At 41.5% G+C, this 19165-nt stretch overlaps 1 protein-coding gene across 1 annotated transcript in view; it reads left to right on the top strand.

The window, feature by feature from the left end:
• The window catches only part of nnt (nicotinamide nucleotide transhydrogenase), a 56568-nt gene that overhangs the window by 12534 nt on the left and 24869 nt on the right, over positions 1-19165 (top strand). The window contains exons 10-16 of the mRNA XM_084047694.1: positions 2195-2351; positions 4119-4280; positions 9332-9442; positions 12787-12932; positions 13846-14041; positions 15746-15979; positions 17076-17236. Of these exons, the coding sequence (XP_083903820.1) occupies positions 2195-2351; positions 4119-4280; positions 9332-9442; positions 12787-12932; positions 13846-14041; positions 15746-15979; positions 17076-17236 (1167 nt within the window). The remainder of the gene's footprint in view (positions 1-2194; positions 2352-4118; positions 4281-9331; positions 9443-12786; positions 12933-13845; positions 14042-15745; positions 15980-17075; positions 17237-19165) is intronic.

The raw sequence follows: 19165 nt of genomic DNA, 5'->3' as shown, positions 1-19165 counted from the left end.
TAAATCTCTTCACCAAAGCTCACACATCTGTTCTTTTTTTTATACAAAATGTTAATTTAGTATACAAATTGTACAGCAGGGTTCCCCAATAGGCTACCCGCGCGCCATTTGCGGCCCGCAAGAGGCAACTGTCCGGCCTGCGGCGACTCCTGTCATAAAAAATAATAATAATAAATACAAATTATATCTGTATTATTGTTCAAGCAGACTAACAAACACATCTGTAAGTAAATTGTTGATTCTGGACTTATTTAGATTTTCAGTATGTACAACTGGCTACTGTTAATCTGTATTACTTTTCAACCATACTTATTTTGTTTCCAGAGTGCATTTTTTCCTTGTGACCCTCAGCACAGGATTTAAGAATCCCAGGCCTAAAATAACACAGTGTCAAATTAGCTCGATTAGAGAAAAAAAAAGAATAAAAAAAACTACAAATTCTGCGCACGCGTGCTTTGCGCACGTGCGCATTCGGCGATGCACAATGCCCCTGGCCCTCGGCTTGGTACCCGAGACATAATTTGGCCCTTGGGGAAAAATAATTGGGGAACCCTGATGTACAGCATCCACTATTTATTTTAATTTAAACTAGACCATACCCGGTGAAGGGCGCCCTTCACCATACCCGGTGAAGGGCGCGCGTCCCCTCGTATATATATAAAAATTTGCTATATAAAAGAGCAAAATAGGCTTGCTATTTTCTGTTGCCCTGCAGCAGGCTTGAGTATATTTTTGATGGCATTTTACTCCACTAACAACATTAATCAGAGAATCACACGTCTTTGTCACAACTCGTGTTTTGTCTTTTTTAACCAACACAGTACAAAGTACTGGACACACAGATGACACACAGGTCATAGATGACTCAGGTCATAAACCTGGAAATACAGGAAAATAAACATTGTATTACCATATATTCATAGCATATATGATTCACAATTAAACAGCAGGTAATGTAGCACAGTCTATCACAGTAGAACCGAAATAGCAGAAAATGACTACAATACCCATGAGGCATTCTGAACCATGAGCCAACAACGCGTCGCCCCAGCTACCATTAAGTTACAGTGTCCAAGTTACAATACACAAAATACACCAAAATAATACTTTTCAATGGACTACTTGGGTAGCACTGATAATATTAACCACAGTAAGGTTCATAAAGTGTGTTGATGAAACGTTTACATTGTTGATTAAGTCACGATGACGACGTTAGCATTAGCGTTAGCCGCATGCTAGCGCCAAACGTCCGTTAGCTTAGCATCACGCTAACGGCTCATAGTAACTTGGTTTGGCTAATAAACATTAATCCCAACTAACGCCAACACAGTAATGGATGTAAACATACACAGACATGCTTTGGACGTTATTATCAGGTTGCATGTTGGTGGTATGGGGTTCGTTTGGTTTGGCCTCGTTTTCATAGACCTCGTTGCTTGTTTCTCTCGCGAAACCTGTGGCCATGTTTCCCATTGAACCCGGAAAAAAACCCTACGTCCGCTGCCACTACTGCTCCCGGTTTGGCTACAATGGGAAACATGGCCACAGGCTGACTAAATAAGCGATTTAAACGGGTAGTTTCGCTGGCGACCTAAAATATTATGCAGCCGACCAAACCTTAAACATCCGTGCGGTTTAGAATCTACCATTAGTTTTGGGATACGATGTATACAAAAGGGTAAACAGCGGAGCCTTGGCGGACGTTCGCCCGATCCTGGAAGAGAACGACATAGAACCGTTCTTTATGGAGCTAATGTGCATCGTGTGTGGGGAAACAAATCTGGAGTGTTTACTTTCCACAGCAGAGAGTGGGCGGGGTCTATGGTGTAGAGTCGGTGTTGCCATGTCCGCCGATTGTAAGCGCTTTAGGGCCAATGTTGGTGTTATAGGGTTCGTTTGGTTTGGCCTCGTTTTCATAGACCTCGCTGCTTGTTTCTCTCGCGAAACCTGGCACACAACGACGCATGCGCAGTTTGATCAAGAGTCCACCCTACCACCAACCACCACCACCACCACCAACCACCACCGTGAGCTTACTAGAATTATAATAGGATGCCCTAACTGTATTTGTTCATTTAGAGATGCATTACATTTCTAATCACAGTGGTATGCATGTCTACCTATGACAGCGATTGCAATTCTTTTCCGCTAATTATTGTTCTCATCACTCCTCTGTTTTCCCCTCTGTTTTCAGGATGGGAAGAATCTGTTTCCTGCTCCCAAGCCTAATAAACTTCCCGACTTTGCAACCCCTCCTAAACCGAAGAGTGTCCAGGAGCTCGCGAAGGAGAAGGCAGCTCAGATCTCTCCGTTCAAGGCTACATTCACCCAGGCTGGCATGTACACTGGAGGTCGGTTGTCAAGCTGATTCTCAGCCGTTGTTACTTTCAAGGACTCCCAGTCTGATATCCATTACGAGACTATCTCTCGGACCCCAATCAATACTATAAAATCGTCAGTGTTATTTTTTAACTCACTTGTAGTTACAGACCCCTAACTCCACGTGGACCCCTAGGGGATGCCCGTCATTGTTTTGCGACTTTTTCGTGAATCAACATTACACAGATAAGGGTATTATTATTTTTTCTGCCCCACTATTATTGATCTCTTCATATCAGAACCATGACATGTAGGTTGAAAGTGGGTGAAGTTTAATTTTGAAGGAATGGGCACAGATGAAGTAGGTAATGATAAAATAATAAAATAGAAAGGATAAAACCTAGATCAAACCGACGAGTATGAGGTGAGGTCGGGTCACTAAACAAGGTTTTAGCTCAAATCAGAGAGTTCCAGCCCTCCCTTTTGGTTGGGCAGAAACAACTATTCCAGTCAAAGTCTCTCACCACTGCTGGCATGTAGACCGGAGGCAAGTAGCGAGACAGGTAGATTACAGGCGCACACACACAGACACCCTGTTAGTGTCAGGAAGTGTGCATTGTAAACAGTCTCATGCTGCGTGTGTGTCTGAAGTGGCGCTGTAGTGGGTGGGTTCCAAAGATGCCCCACCCCGCTCAATGTACAGGCACAATGTGGTGGTTAATGTGGTGGACACATTGTTTAGGTGTGATGCTGGTTTACTACCTAGACCCACCACGTATCTACTGCAGCCAGACGCTTTTTACACTAAACATTTATTTTATCCCGTAAGCACCATACCATACGATCCATCACATATTAGATTGCACAGTACTTGTACATACAGTATGTACACAGTATGTATGTGTATGTACATATGTACAGTATAGAACATTCTGTGTTTCTCTCTGTCTCTCTTTGTGTGTGTGTGTGTGTGTGTGTGTGTGTGTGTGTGTGTGTGTGTGTGTGTGTGTGTGTGTGTGTGTGTGTGTGTGTGTGTGTGTGTGTGTGTGTGTGTGTGTGTGTGTGTGTGTGTGTGTGTGTGTGTGTGTGTGTGTCTCTCTCTCTCTCTCTCTGTCCACACGCATACAGTGCACATATGCTAGGGCTGCAACTATTGATTATCTTCTTGACGTTTTTTCTATCAATTACGATTTAGATTAAATTGAAGAATAGCAAAGAGCGTTTTTTTATACTTAAAAGGAAAAGTTATATTTAAAAAAATAAACAAGAACATTTGAATAGATTTGTTTATAATCGACTTAATCAATTAGTGTGATTAACCACTTGAGTGTTATTTTATACTTGGTCATTCAACGGGGGCGCGCAAAAATAGCAAATCTACAAGCCCACAACCCATTGGGAGCTTTTAATAAAATGTATTTTAGATTTTTATCATCAGAAAAAACAAGAACAACCAGGTGCTCACAGGAGATATAAAAAGGTCATTATAGTAAAAAGTGTCCATGGTGCTCACGGATTAAACGTGAACACCATTTATTTATTAAAAAGGCAACTGCCAACATTTTTCGAGGTCGAAGCATGTTGGCAGTTGCCTTTTAATAAAATAAAGGCTGTTCCTCCTCTATACTCCTAGGGGGCCCGGATCGTCTGTTTTTTTCCTCACATTTTATAATATTGACTACATTAAATTTGATTAAAATGTATAACTTTCTTATGATCGATTAACTGTTTTACCCCTAATATCCACTGTATGCGAGTGTGGTGGTAATCTTGTTTTCTATCTCCATGTTGTGTGCCAGGTCTTTCCACTCTGGTGGGTCTGGGTATAGCGGCACCCAACGCTGAATTCACCCAGATGGTCACCACCTTTGGCCTGGCGGGCATCGTGGGATACCACACCGTGTGGGGGGTGACCCCCGCTCTGCACTCGCCCCTCATGTCCGTCACCAACGCCATCTCAGGTGAGCCGTGTGTTTCTGTTGATGACACTGCCAAGTTGATGATGTAGCTCATTGATTTGTTTGCAGAATAATAATGATTAGGGATGCACAACATTGAAATTTGGGCCGACATCCGATAACCGATTAATTGTATGGTCAATACAACCATTACGGATATTGCGATTATGAGCTTGTATATCTGCTATTTTTGAAAAATCTTGATTTTTTTATTTTTTTTTATTTTCTTAAACTGGATTTAGAAAACATTTTTAAGAATCGCCTTAGGTCTTAATGGGATACAAGTTTCTAGTAGGGTTTAACTTACACCTGTTGTGGTTACACTGTGGTTCTGGATGTAGACTTCTAAAAAGTGCAGTCTTGTTACCTCATTTATGTCAAACAAATCAAATTTAGTATTTTTACTCAACATTTTTCACAACATGTTGACCCTTTTGAAAGCTTCCCCAGAAAACATTGATTGAATCTGCAGCCTTCATTATCACAAAAGGCATTTTCAGCTTCACATTCAAACATTGATATTATAAAATGAAATATCGGCTAAAACCGCTATATTATTTTGAAATCGATTCAATACAGATATTTTGCATTTTTACAGCCAATATTGCCGATACCAATATGATGAGCGATTAATCGTGCATCCCTGATAATTACACTATACATTATACATACATTTAACCTCTGACAACATGATTCACATTAGATCTGTTACTTATCAACATCGATGTTCAGATAACCAAACATGGTGTCAGTACAGCATGTCTATACAGTAGCTATATTTCCCTACACAGTAAACACATGGTTAAAATAAGCTGATCTACACCCTCACAATGCGATGCAACATGTTGCGAGCTTCTACATCTGCTATTTTTGCTATTTTAACCCATTAAGATGGGAAATGCATCCGTGTCATTTTAGATTTTAGTGTTGGCTATTCGAAAATAGCAGATATACAAGCTCACAGCAAGCCACTTTGTGCCGCTCTGCGAGCTTGTACATCTGCTATATATAAATCTTGAAAGTGTTTGAAAAATGTTGAATAACTTTGAATTAAGAAATAGTTTGAGAACCACTGAATTAAAAGGCGGAATCGGGTCGTAATGGGTTAAAGAAGATGAACATTTTTGAAAAGTTGCCCAAAATGGGGACACCAGGGTTAATGTGGTCAACTGTGAACTCCTTATGTGACCATTTGGTACCATTCACTCTCTTTGGAGTTCAGTGAGGATTTCACTGTGCGTGCAGGCAGTATTTGGACATGTCAGTCATTGTAACACGTAGAGGGCCGTGTCCTCTTTCTTACCTCCTTATTAACACCCAGGGGTTAAGGGGTTACAGACCTAAGTGCGTGTGTGGCATGTATGTGTGTGTTCCCGGTGCTTTGATCACCCTTAAAAGCACATAGGAGTCGGAAGTAACATGCAGTCTGTGATCTTTGGCACTTAGGGTAGCGCTTTGCTAGTTAACTAAAGCACACACACTCACACCCACACACACACGCACACGCACACAGCTAGACATCAGAACAATCTGTTGTGGTGCCCGCTGCCCAGTAGTAGAACAGTCCCATGGAGTTTTCACTTCCCCTTAACCACTTAAGCTCTATATACTTCTTTGTATGATGAATAGCGGAAATATGCAATCTACAAGCTCCTGCAATGCGGTGTGAGCTTATAGTTGTGAGCCTATTTTTGTTAAGATAAAAAAATATATGATAATAATCTGAAAATGTTTGAAATAATTTGAGAATTTATGAAGATAGCGACACCCGGGTTAATGCGGTTTAAAAGAAATATGGGACTGTGCTGGTTGCGATCAGGATAGTGTGTGGATATATAATCGCAACATCCCCGGTTTGAGTCCGTCTGGAGACCTGTGTGTTGCATGACCTTCTGGCCTGAATTGACCATGTCGCGATTCTGACTTTATTCTGTATTTGAGAATGCTTTGTTTGTTTTTTCCCCCTCTGAAATGTGAGAGCAATTTTGAGAGAAAAGCTTTATTGAAAAATGAGATCCTCTATTAACATAGAACAACATTTGTGCCTTCTTTTTTTAATGTATTATTATGTAAGATGATGTTTGGAAACATATGTGATGTCTATTGTTTGTCTTTTGTTTTGTGTGTTGTTTTGTTCATGACAAATGAATAAAATTGAAGTGAAAAAAAAGAAAAAAATCTGAGATATAGGAGGGGAGAACGTTGTTAATCCCGCAGGGGGATATTCTATTTAGCTTCGCCGAGCTGATGGCTGCTCAGATGGTCATGATGAGCGAGGGTACCTGTTAGGGGTTAAGTGTCTTGCTCAGGGACACTTTGACACGTACACATGGGTGGGCCAGGAGGCGAACTGTTGGCCTTCTGATTACCAGACGGCCTCTCCACCCAGTGAGCTGTAGCCACCAAAAACATGCCATGTACTTGGCAAATTTGAATTGGACACCCTGGGACTACAACCAGGGACCTTTGTATCCACAGAGAAGCTGGCTTACTGACTTCACCACTGGAGAGACAAAGTAGAATAACTCAAGATTGTGAGGAAAAAACCCATATAATTCTGAGATATAAAGTTGGGAATTGTGCGGGGGGAAAAAATTAAAAACTAACATCACAGTCAGCTTTTTACACCACTGTGTTTTCCCCTTTTCTCTTTGCCCTCTTTCTGGCTCCGTCCCGACTTCATTCACTTCATTACCACTTCTCGTCTTCTTGCCAGTCATTGTCTGCACCCCCTTGTCAAGTCCTCAAATTCATTGAAGTTGACGAGGCACTTTATTTGACAGGCTCACTTAACAAAGGCATTATTATATGACGTTTATTAGGTTCAAGTCTGGGAGAATTCGTTAGGAGTGGAAAACGTTCAAAAGTAAGACCATCAACAGAAAGTACAACAGAACATTAAAAGACTGGCAACGGCAGGCATTTAAAGCTGGTTAAAGATTAATCTGAGAGGTTTCTGCTCTCTGTTTATGGGATATCTCTGTTCTTTCACCTCCCCTCCATGCCCAGGTCATTTGCCGTGCATATCTTGGCATGTCCTTATTACCAATACCTTTTTGGTTTTGCCACTGACTGACTGTGGTTACGGAAAGATTGAAACCAGCGGAATTCTATAGTTGTTGTGCCAGGCATCATAAAGACACACAGGTGCATGCACACACACACATGCGGACAGACATTAGGGAATCCTGTTGGAATTTGGGGGTTGAGTGAGGGGACAGTTTTATTTTCTATGGGGAGTATTATAGTGTTACAACTGGTAGTCATCGTCACAGGTGGGTTATCTTGAATCCTTTAGCCACTGGCTTTATATCCATTGAAGTCTATATCTTGTGTCTGATAGAAATGCTTTAATCTACTTGAGAGGGACTGATTCAGTGTTGGCCAATGGCCACTTGTCTTTCTGTTGTCCTGGTAGGTGGGCTTTGTCATAGAGATGACATGTACATAAACCTCTGGGATGAACATTCCACTTCTTTGCGTGTGTGTGCGTGCGTGCGTGTTTAGACACTCCATAGAGCACTGCAGAGGGGAGCGGTGTCTGTCTGTGTCCAGCTGATGCTGGTTAATGTTATATACATCAAGACAATTATGTTTCTGCACTCATTTTCGATTTAGGACCTTTTGGTCCTAAAAACAGTGCTAATCGATGAATCGATCGATAAGGTTGTCAACTATCAATTAATTAATTCATCGATAATTTGCATCCCTAAAAAGATTTTTACTGTTAGGCTTACAATAGGGAAAAGATTCAGGTTAGGATTAGGCATTTATAGGTTAGGGGTTGGAGCCATGCCTGATTTATTTTTAGTTGTGCGATGACGGAGCACACAAAAAATAGCAGATACACAAGCTCACGATGCGTCTATGTGGCACGTTGTGAGCTTGTAGATCAGCTATTTTGGCCGTGTTGGAGCATAGGCATAAGTCTGCTGGTGTTTTCATGCCTGGTACTTTAGACTGTGACTGTTTCTCTGTTGTAGAGAATATTCATTTATTCTCTACATTTGAAAGGTTCAATGCTGCTCTAAGCTTTTTGAAATGGTCAGTGTAATCAGCCTTCCATTAATATGTCATTACAGGCTGTTTTCTTTTATGTTGGATTGCCAATACCATGCCAAAGAAAAAGTCAATGAATCTGAAGGTGATTTTTCTCTAAGTGACATGGTTTTAATGAAGTGTTGCTCAGTTTATATTAGAAGTTGAGAAATATCATAGGTAGAACCCTTCATTTCATTTTCCTACAGTGTATATAGAATCACAGTTGAGTTGAGTTGAAACTTGAAAGTTGCGCAGGTTTGTGCCGCTCCGGGCTAAAAAGTCACATTTTTCTTGATTTCACATTTTTACCTTGACTTAACATTGAATCGGTGTTAACGCCACCTTTCGTATTCTATACATATTCATTTATGTCTCGCTCCTTTCAATCCAATAGAGCAGAAAGGCATTGAAAACTATAATTTAATGAATATAAATACATTATAAGTAATGGACATATTTTCCCTTCCGAAATTACTTACAATGAAGGTGCATAGGATGAATACAATAGTTGAAAAATGGATTCCAAAAATAGTCTGGATCTTCTTCATCAGAGTGACTATGACAAAGATCCAACAGAATTTAAACATTAATACCATAATAAATGTGATGCATTGTAAGAGATTGTACTGTATTTAGCTTTTTGGGGCATTTTTGATTAATGAAAATCAATATTAAATACACATACATCTCTTTATATCTATGGATACAGGTATGGTATTACTAATCTATCTGTCCCAGGGATATATAATTGAAATAAAGAAAAAAAACATAGCGTTAGGAAGAAGAACAGCCAGAAAAAAAAGCATTGCATTAAAACTGTGAAGAAAGCTTTTTGTTTGTTATGGGAATTATTTAACTTTTATTTTTTATTTGTATTTTATATACAGGTATATATATATATATATTGTATCCCTAAAATATACGTCCATTCTTTTGATATATTGCATGTACAGTATATGTGATGCATTATGAAGTTTGGTATTTACTGATAATAAATGATGTGTTCCTTTCAGGGCTGACGGCTGTGGGTGGTCTGTCCCTGATGGGAGGCGCCTATACCCCGGCGACCACTGCCCAGACACTGGCTGTGCTCGCTGCCTTCATCTCCTCCGTCAACATTGCTGGTGAGACACACACACACACACACACACACACACACACACACACACACACACACACACACACACACACACACACACACACACACACACACACACACACACACACACACACACACACACACACAGAGAGACACCCTTTGCCAATTACAGCAACTTTCAGCCAATAAAATTTCAACCGTAGCCGAAGATTGAAGTGTTTTTTATCAATTATACAATAACATGCTTTCGAACCAAACGCTGCAGCTGTCCCTTTTTCTAACCCACCTGCTCAAACCAGAGTCAGTGGCTTTGGCTTTAGACCACACACACACACACACACATTCATCCCCGCTATTACCCTTAATAATTCTCATTAGAATGACAAAGTGTTCCTGGAGCCATTATGATACTCATCACTTCATAATAGTCCTCTGGAACACTACTGTACCTCCAGGGCAGGGCTGTGAACCGGTTTTCGGTTCACAATAGGAATGTCCTGAAAATGGCCGATCTGCAAGCTCACAACGCGTCGCGGTTGCGACGAGTTGTGAGCTTGCAGATAGGCTATTTCCGGTGCGCGACAGCAGTATAAATTGAGACTTAATGAGGAGACTTTGAAGCAGACGTTTTGGGTCGCTAAGAGGCACGTTATTGCATTCCTTCAAGACATTTCATCGAAACATCTGAGGCCCCTTGACTCCAAGGTGTCGGTCCATTTAGGCCACGTCAAAGAGTTCTCCGAGTTTGTCGGCGCGAGATCCAGAACACTCGCCAGGGTCAAGGGTCACGGCGAGGCTGTGAATCCTGCCGCAGTTCCTATGGCAGCGGGCCCCATGGCATCACTGAGGCAACAACTGTTAAAACCACTTATTAGTCCCTCAGATCTGCCTTTAAGTTTTCCCTTCAACAAAAGCGTGCCAAAAATACCACAACATTTATAGAAATACCTACTCTCTTTTAAGCACCACTTGTTTAATTTCATTTTTTTTAATGTTCACTCGGTGGCTCGATTCCACATGCACATCTCTAAGCGGTCTACCACACTACCCATAAACCCTTAGGGAACAGAATAACGAACATTCCACGGTGAGGTCTGGGAAGAGGTCCCCCCCCCCATACACACACACACACACACACACACACCAACCCCTCACCGAACAAGCACCTACATACCCCTCCTCTCCGATCTTTTACTGTGCCGCTGCGCTGACACAAACATAACACTGAAGTTCAGTTTCAATAAACCAGCATCTGAAGTGTATAGTCTCCCCCCCCACCCCCCCCCCCCGTGTCTCTGCTGTGTTCAGCTGTAGAAAGGCATGGAAAACTCCTGTATGGTTGAAGTACCGTTTTAATTCAGTTGAATCTGACCATGAATCTGGGATCTCTGTTCTCTCGGATTAGGAATATCCGAGAGAACTAATTAGGAATATATTGTATATTATTGACAGTTACAGTAGGCCAGCAGTTAAAGGTGCTGTAAGTGATATTTTTTGTTTAAAAAATGTTTTGTTTGTTAAAATGTTAAAGCTTTATATTCTGATAGTAATCACTGCTATAGAGTGTTTGTTCAGTAACTGGAGTCTCTCCAGCTCTGTAGTAAATGGTAAATACATTTTTTTTTTTTTTATGCATTTGCGGCCAAATGCATATCAATATGGGGGTCCTTGGCACAAAAAAGTTTGACAATCACTGCTGTATAGAGGATTTTAATGGTTAAACAATCCTAAGGTAACTGGTGGTCTGTGTCAACCACCTCACGCCTTCATCTGGTTCTCCAGGCCACTGGTTCTCAAACCTTTTCATGTCAAGGACCCCCAAAGTTATATGTGTTTTGGTCGCGGACCCCCCATCTCAAAAATATGTTGTGCCAGGGACCTCCAGAAGATCTTTCAGATCTACAAGCTCAGAGCACAGCACAAAGTGATGCGCTATGAGCTTGTATACAGTATCTGCTATTTTTGACGAGCCAAAGTATAGCATATGGTTACAATCATTGTGACGCTATATTAACAGATTTAGCTGGGGACCCCCTGGTACCCCCCCCCCCCCCCCCCCCAAGGACCCCTGGGGCATCCAGGCTGCCAGTGATAACTAGTTTAGAACGTCTATTCTTGAAAACGATTTAAATATAGCTCCTGAGAAATGCTTTATAAATAATGGATAAAAGGTCCCTGGCTTTTGCTCTTGTTCAAATTTCCAGCCTGTACATTCCTCCATCCTTAATATATTGACTCAGATTGTGCTGAAGTAATAATAGTCAGACTGTTATTACTGCTGTGTTTTAACTGGGGGAGGTCTGAGAGGTCTAAATTTAGATGAGCAGCTGGAGAGAGACAGGTAGGAGCGTCTGGATCACCTGTGTGTGTGTGTGTGTGTGTGTGTGTGTGTGTGTGTGTGCGTGTGTGCGTGTGCGCCCGCGTGTGTGCGCGTGTGAGGGAAAGAAGTGAGAGAAACCGTAATCTGATCGGCCCTTGTAAAGAAATATGTCTGGTTTGATACTTTTGGGGTTTTCTAGTTGAAATATTTACACTGACATGAAGTACACTGATTAACCGCTTTCAACCTGCCGTCCTTATTTTGGGCAAACATTCCCAAAACAGTTCTCCAAGCTCGCATTGCAACACTTGTGAGCTTGTAGATTGGCTATTTGTTGTACGGCAAAGTAGATGCCCTCTTTATTTCTATCATAATTTACAATTTAGGCATTTAACATTCGCTCTTAATCCAGAGTGATTTACAGAAAGCAAGGTAAACACAAGGTACTAAATCAAATGCATAGAGATAGTAATCTAGGATCTTCTATAAACCGAGAACCTATCAGTCTAAACGGTACAAGATAAAAAAATGTAATAATCTGTATATTGAAACTATACACACTATAGCATGTGGAGAAGCATTGTTCATTATACTATATTGTTATTATGGTTGCTTATATCTAAACTTTATATTTTACTATATATTAAATCACTTATAGTGTTTATATAATACATTATGATATGTGGCAGCTTGTAAGAGCCTAGCTGTCTCCACTAGGCCTGACAGGTATTGTTTTGGTACAGCCCATCTATGGTTCAGCTCGTCCTTGAAGCAGCTACTGTATAAATATGATGCCTCTGGGCAGAACTACCGTACCACTGACCTGAGTGTTATTGTATTCCTCCCCGTGATATCATGTACATTAAAGCATAACCATCACCACCTAGAATATTGTCTCGACTCCCGTTGCCTCATCAACTGCTGATTGATCCAGAATTCCAAGACGAATGCCAGGTCAACAAATGAACCGTGCATCTGTCTAATAACATGCAACGTCTAAATTACACGTTTTAACTTTCTCTCTCCCTATTTCTGCCTCCGTGACCCAGGTGGTTTCCTGGTAACCCAGAAGATGTTGGACATGTTCAAACGGCCCACTGATCCTCCTGAGTACAACTACCTCTACTTGCTTCCCACCGGTGTCTTTGTCGGGGGCTACGGCGCTGCTCTGCAGGCTGGATACAACATTGAACAGGTGTGACAGTGGGTTTACTACAATGGGAGCCTTACTGACCTAGGCATTGTTACCAGGAAAATACTGTACTAGTCGAGGGTTTTTTATACCAGGACGCCATTTTACAGGGGGAAATGTTTTGCTGTTTTGGGGGAAATAAATCATATAAAAAAAAATAACCATATATTGATAGCCTTGAATTAGGAATATTTAATAGCTGATACTATCAGTGTAGTTTTAAAAGATACGGAAAAGTGTTTGTGTTTTGTCCATTTGAAAATGGAAGCATACAGTATATAGCCTGTATACTGTATGTACTTTGGTTCATATGATGACTTTTTTCGCCCACTATGGCTCCCCAACTCAGGCTTTTGCTTGCCTGGCGGCTCACTTAGGCACGCATCTCGAGCCTCAAGACCTCTCTGTCGGCGTGTCTGCCTTGTTTTGAACTGATTTTAAAAGTCATGCAATTGTTGTAAAACCTTGCACATACTGTAACAGGACGTTGAGTGAACAAAAACGAGTGCTCCTCTCGAGCTCATCTGTAGTGGGAATCGCTTACATTCGGTCCATTCGCCTGGTGTACACAACCTTGTTTTTACCCTGTTCTTATTTCAATATTATGACTGTGCTATGCTTTTTGTAATCTCGGCATCATTGAAAATGAGGGTCCTGCCCTGAATGTATTTCAGAGAAAATAAATAAAGGTTGGATGAATGAATGAATAAATGAATGTTGGGAATTGCTTACATGCGGTCCATTGACCTGGTGTCATTATAAATCTAGCTGGTAGTTGTAACCTCTGCTCTAAACATCCCTTCTACATATAAATACATACTGGCCTTTCCAGTCAAACCACATGTCTTTCTTTCCTTGTGCTCCTTCTCATTTTTTTCTTCTTTTACTCATCTAAACTCTTCCTCTGTCTTTTTAGATGATGTACCTTGGTTCAGGTCTGTGCTGTGTGGGAGCCCTGGCTGGCCTGTCCAACCAGAAGACAGCCCGTCTGGGTAATACCCTGGGTATGATGGGCGTGGCAGGGGGCATCGCTGCTACCCTGGGTGCCCTGAAACCCTGTCCTGAGCTCATGGCACAGATGGGTGCCGTCATGGCCGTGGGTGGCACAGCTGGTGAGTGTTTGTGTGTTTTTGTATGTGTCGACTCTCGTGACTGTGTTTGTGACTTTGTTTGTCTCATTTGCCTACATTCATTTGTGTGTGTGTGTGTGTGTGTGTGTGTGGGCAATATATAAATGTATTGCCAAAATATCATGGTATTATGATGTTTGATGTTATCGAATATCCAAAGCCTCAGAGCCTGAGCCTGTTGTATCCTACTTAAACACTTTTAACCTGCCGTCCCTATTTTGGGCGTATCATTATAGGTGAACATTTTTCAAGTTTATTTCAATTAGAAAAAATAGCCACAATATCCAATCTACAAGCTCATAACACGCAAGCTTGTAGATCGGCTATTGTTGCTATTTATCTTTCAAAAAACTATAGGGTGGTTAAGTGCACATGGTTTTTTTTGCGTGATGTGTGTTTATCTGGTCTTAGCTTTGCCATATTGAGCAACACAGGTGTTCTGTGTTCAGAGCCCTTCTGTGATGTTTACATCAAACACAACATGACTAACCTCTGGGCAGATGCTGGAGCTCTGTGGGAATGGTCAGCATCTTGTCTGAGTCATATTCTCTCTCTCATTTCAATTTGAATGCTAATTGTTCCAGTAACAAAGCTTAAACCCAGACTAAACTCTACAATCAGACCAACAGTGCATTTCCAGATGCCCGCGTTAACCTTGCAAGGCCCCCAGCGACTCTCCCCCACACACTCACATACTCCCACGCGGACACACACACACACACACACACACACACACACACACACACACACACACACACACACACACACACACACACACACACACACACACACACACACACACACACACACACGCAGACAACACAAATATACACAGATTGGAGGCCCACTCACAAACATGGAATTCTCCCAAATAGCCCACATCGGCAACACCTGGTTCCGTAGAGCGACCTGTTTCCCAGCACCACATTATGCGTGTGCATGTGAGTGAGTGAATGGTTGTCATTGTATGTGCACACAGGTGCACGCAAACCTTTTTTCCCTGCTAGGTTTCATCTGACCAATGTAGGGAAAACTGACAATATCCAATAATTCTGCCAAAGATACTTTCAGTTTTGTTGTTCATTGTTATGTACATTTGGAATAATTTAATTTATTCTTCCAATTCATAAAATTACTCCCGGCGTATTCCAGGATTTTGTTTTGTTTCTACTTGCCAGTCTTAATAAAATATGAACAAATATGACATTGTGATAAAATCTCATGTCCCCCACCCTATGTTATTTCCATATTTTCTGATTCTGATGTATACAATATGTGAGTGAATAACTTAATGCACTGTGTGTTATCTTAAAATCCATTATGTGTTTTTAAGACACCAACTACACAATTACTAATACAGTCACTTGTCGGTAAGAGATAGCCACACAGTAGACAGGTTACAAAAAACTGAAACAAAAGTAATAAAAGGATATTGGTATCACATGAGCCAAAATAAAAGTCAGATGTTTGTTCTCTTTGTGTGCTTATACCATGCCTCTCTAAATAGTTGTTAACAAATGCAAACCACATTTCTTCATATAGCCATTTGAGTACATCTACAGTAGAGGGTAGCACAGGTCAAAAAGAATTGGACCCGCTCCGAAACTGAGGATAATTCAAAATGTCTCTCTCTCTCTCACACATATTTTTTATAACAATTCTATATCCGTCCTACTCTCTCTCCAGGCCTTGGTATTGCTAAGAAGATACAGATCACAGATCTTCCTCAGTTGGTAGCTGCCTTCCACAGCTTGGTTGGACTGGCTGCCGTGCTAACCTGTGTGGCGGAATACATGATAGAGTACCCCCACTTTGCTACGGACCCTGCTGCTAACCTGACCAAGATAATTGCTTACTTTGGCACTTTCATCGGTGGGGTCACGTTCAGTGGCTCCTTGGTGGCGTATGGCAAACTGCAAGGTGAGTGCCTGTGGAAAGGTGTTTGTGCGCACAAGTCATGCACAGCTAAACACGCAGCTGTAGACCAGATCAGTGCTTCTCAACCTGTGGGTCGGGACCCCCTGAGGGGTCCCCACATGTTTGTTTTTGTTTTGTTTTTGGGGGGGGTACCCAGATGACGGTTAAGTGACAATTTAAGAACTTTTAAGACTGTTTAAATACTTTAAAAAATGTATAAATCAAAAGTAATGAACAAACTATACTATAAAAACTGGTCAAACATTGGCCAAATTGTCAAATAATATAAGAAAGAGGCTCACAACGCAAGGCATTGTGAGCTTGGGCTATTTTCACGATATTTATCTGTGGAGCCGAGTCAAACAAAATGTTTTGCCTCAACTCCTACAATTCCAAGTGCTTGTCAGGGTGGGGGGTCCCCAGTTCACCACTGGACTAGAGAACTTAGAAGATGTTTTTATCAGGGGGACCTTGTGACCGGAAGGTTGCCGGTTAAATCCCCTGGACCCCGACGGGAGAAATTGGTACTCAGCTCACAGTAACCACTGTGATAAAGTGTTCAAGGCTGATTCTAATTGAACATGGGTTTTGAGGAAACCTCACCTGCAATTCATTACAACACAAGGGCAAACCACATTGTGGAGCAAATGGTAGTGGCCGTTATTACAGTAATGGAGAACAGAAGATTTGTCGTATAATTCGGATAAACAAGTTTTTTCATTCTACACTACGCTTGAAAATGTGCAGTTTCATTCTACAGTACGATTGAACCACTTTAAATTTTGGGCATGTCATTTTGGTCACAGTTTTTTTTTTCTTCAATTTGTTTTATTTTCGCTATTTGTCATACGATGAAATGTATAGAGCTACAGTTACAGTGGTTAGTTACAGTTCAAAGTACAACTTCAGATATGTTTTGAGCTAGTGTCAGTGGGTAAACATTAAAGGCTTTACACCTGTTATTATTATGGTTGGGGGTTTTCAGATCCCGGGTTTAGGATTCAGAGACTGTCTGCCATTGTTTCTCTTTTTTTGTATATCCTCACGGTTTGTCTTATTTTCCTGTCTTGGCCCTCTCCTTGGTTGTTTGTTTCTGCAGGCACTCTGAGCAGCGCTCCCTTGCACCTGCCTGGACGTCACGTTCTGAACGCTAGTCTGATGGCAGCCAGTGTTGGAGGGATTATTCCATACATGTTGGATCCCAGTTACACCACGGGCATCACTTGCCTTGGATCAGTCTCTGCCCTCTCCGCTGTCATGGTATAAAACATGAGTGTGTGTGTGTCCGCATGAATTAAAGTTTGCCACGGCTGATTTCAGTCATTTGGATTCCATAGAAGCCAGCATGTCTTCTATGGAAGCATGGTGCACAGCGAAAACAGCCTATCTACAAGCTCTCACGCATTGAGAGCTTGTAGATGGCCTTTTTTCGGTTATTATTTTAAGATTTCTTTTGTGGTCAACCTAGCAATATGTTCAGAGGCATTTCCCATCAAATCTAAATAGTCTTGGATATGTCATACTTTTGTATAAAATGTTAAAGCCTCAGTCTGTGACTTCTTCACCTGGTTGGCAGTATGTAGAACAGCAGGAACAGTATTACTTAAACATCATAATGTTACATATTTTGTGTTAATTGTTTAGGAATCAGCGCTAGTGCGGGGGGCTCCTTTTCATACTGTTTCACAAATCACACCACAGTATGACTTTGTCATGCAAACATTTTCAGCCGTGAGATTTTATTTTGCTTTAATCCATGAGTCTGTGTATGTGTGCGTGGTTCAAGTGCACAAGGGGTGAGGCTCAATGTGACTTGCAGGGAGTTGGTGAGTGTTTTGTCTGGGGAGTTGGTGAGTGTTTTGTCTGTGAGTGAGTGAGTGATCGAGCGTACACGCCGCATGCATGTGTGTGAGGATAGCTGGACAGTTGAGGTCCTGGTTAAGAGTTCAACAGTCTTATTGTTAGCACCAATTCAACACAAAGTGCTTCTGGGAAGTACGGAAATAGAAATCATTACAAAGAATTAATTCAGACCTTTTTCCTTCTTCCTCCCCTTCACTGCTTTGGCGCCGACTGAAGTTTGCATTGGCTTAAAGACACCCAGCGATGTAACTTTTATATGTGCTGAAAGGCATAAGGTATAACACTATTGTTACTGAACTTGGTTAGAACGGGTAAAAGTGCAGAGAAGTTGGAACTGTAGCATCCCTATTCTGGGGGGCACATTAGTCAAAAATTGCCAATCTACAAGCGCTGCGAGCTTGCCTAAAAAAGAGGGGACCATGTACAGAGTCATCCCCGGTCATCTAAGTATTCATTTACTAAGTAGTCCTATAGAGCAGGGGTTTTCAACTGATTATGAAACGGGGACGACTGAGAATCAACCTGGGGACCATTGTTGTGTTGGGAGGGGGGATATGGGCGTGGTGTTGGAAGGGGGGATATGGGCATGGTGTAGGGGAAAAAGCTTGAAATTAAATATTGACTGTTAAGGGCTTAATTTAATTTGTTAATTTGAGGTGAATTAAATCAAGCCCTTAACAGTCATTATTTAACTGAGATATGCTAGTGGTCCAGAGCTCAAAAAAATATTGAGAACCACTGATCTATTCCTTTCCCATGGTTGCCCTTATTCTGTTCTCTTAACCTTCCATATTAAACTCATGTTAACTGATTCATTGCAACATATATATTAGCAAGCAGACACATTGACTCATTGACTGCCAATGACGAGATTTCTCGTCTCGCTTACGATAGTGGGCGCTCTGAGCCTGTGAATGCAAGCAGACACATGCGATTGATTATAGGAACATTTCCTAATAATGGTGACTCTTGAGAATTTCCCTTGAGATTCTAATCTTCCAATTTCTGTGGAAGTTCTTGACATCTGACTTCCCAGTAACTGACAACATTGACACGTCATCATACGTCACCAGGTAATTTACTGCACTGTTTCTCAACTAGTAGACGATAAAATAAAATAAAATACAAATCTTCACTTTCCTACATTAGTAAATGCATGGTCAGGGACCACATGCAATACCTTCACGGACCACCAGTGGTCCACGGACCACCAGTTGAAAACCCATGCTAAAGAGGGTTTAACCACTCTATAGGTCCCTCAGGGCTCTATACTAGTGTCTTTTCTGTTTTTTGCTCACAACGCAGCGTGCCGCGTTGTTAGCTTGT

Source organism: Gymnoscopelus microlampas (genome assembly GCF_963454915.1).
Source record: "Gymnoscopelus microlampas genome assembly, chromosome: 21".
Classification (NCBI taxonomy): domain Eukaryota; kingdom Metazoa; phylum Chordata; class Actinopteri; order Myctophiformes; family Myctophidae; genus Gymnoscopelus; species Gymnoscopelus microlampas.
Note: the sequence above shows the minus strand (reverse complement) of the source record. Positions and strands in the feature narration are given on the sequence as shown.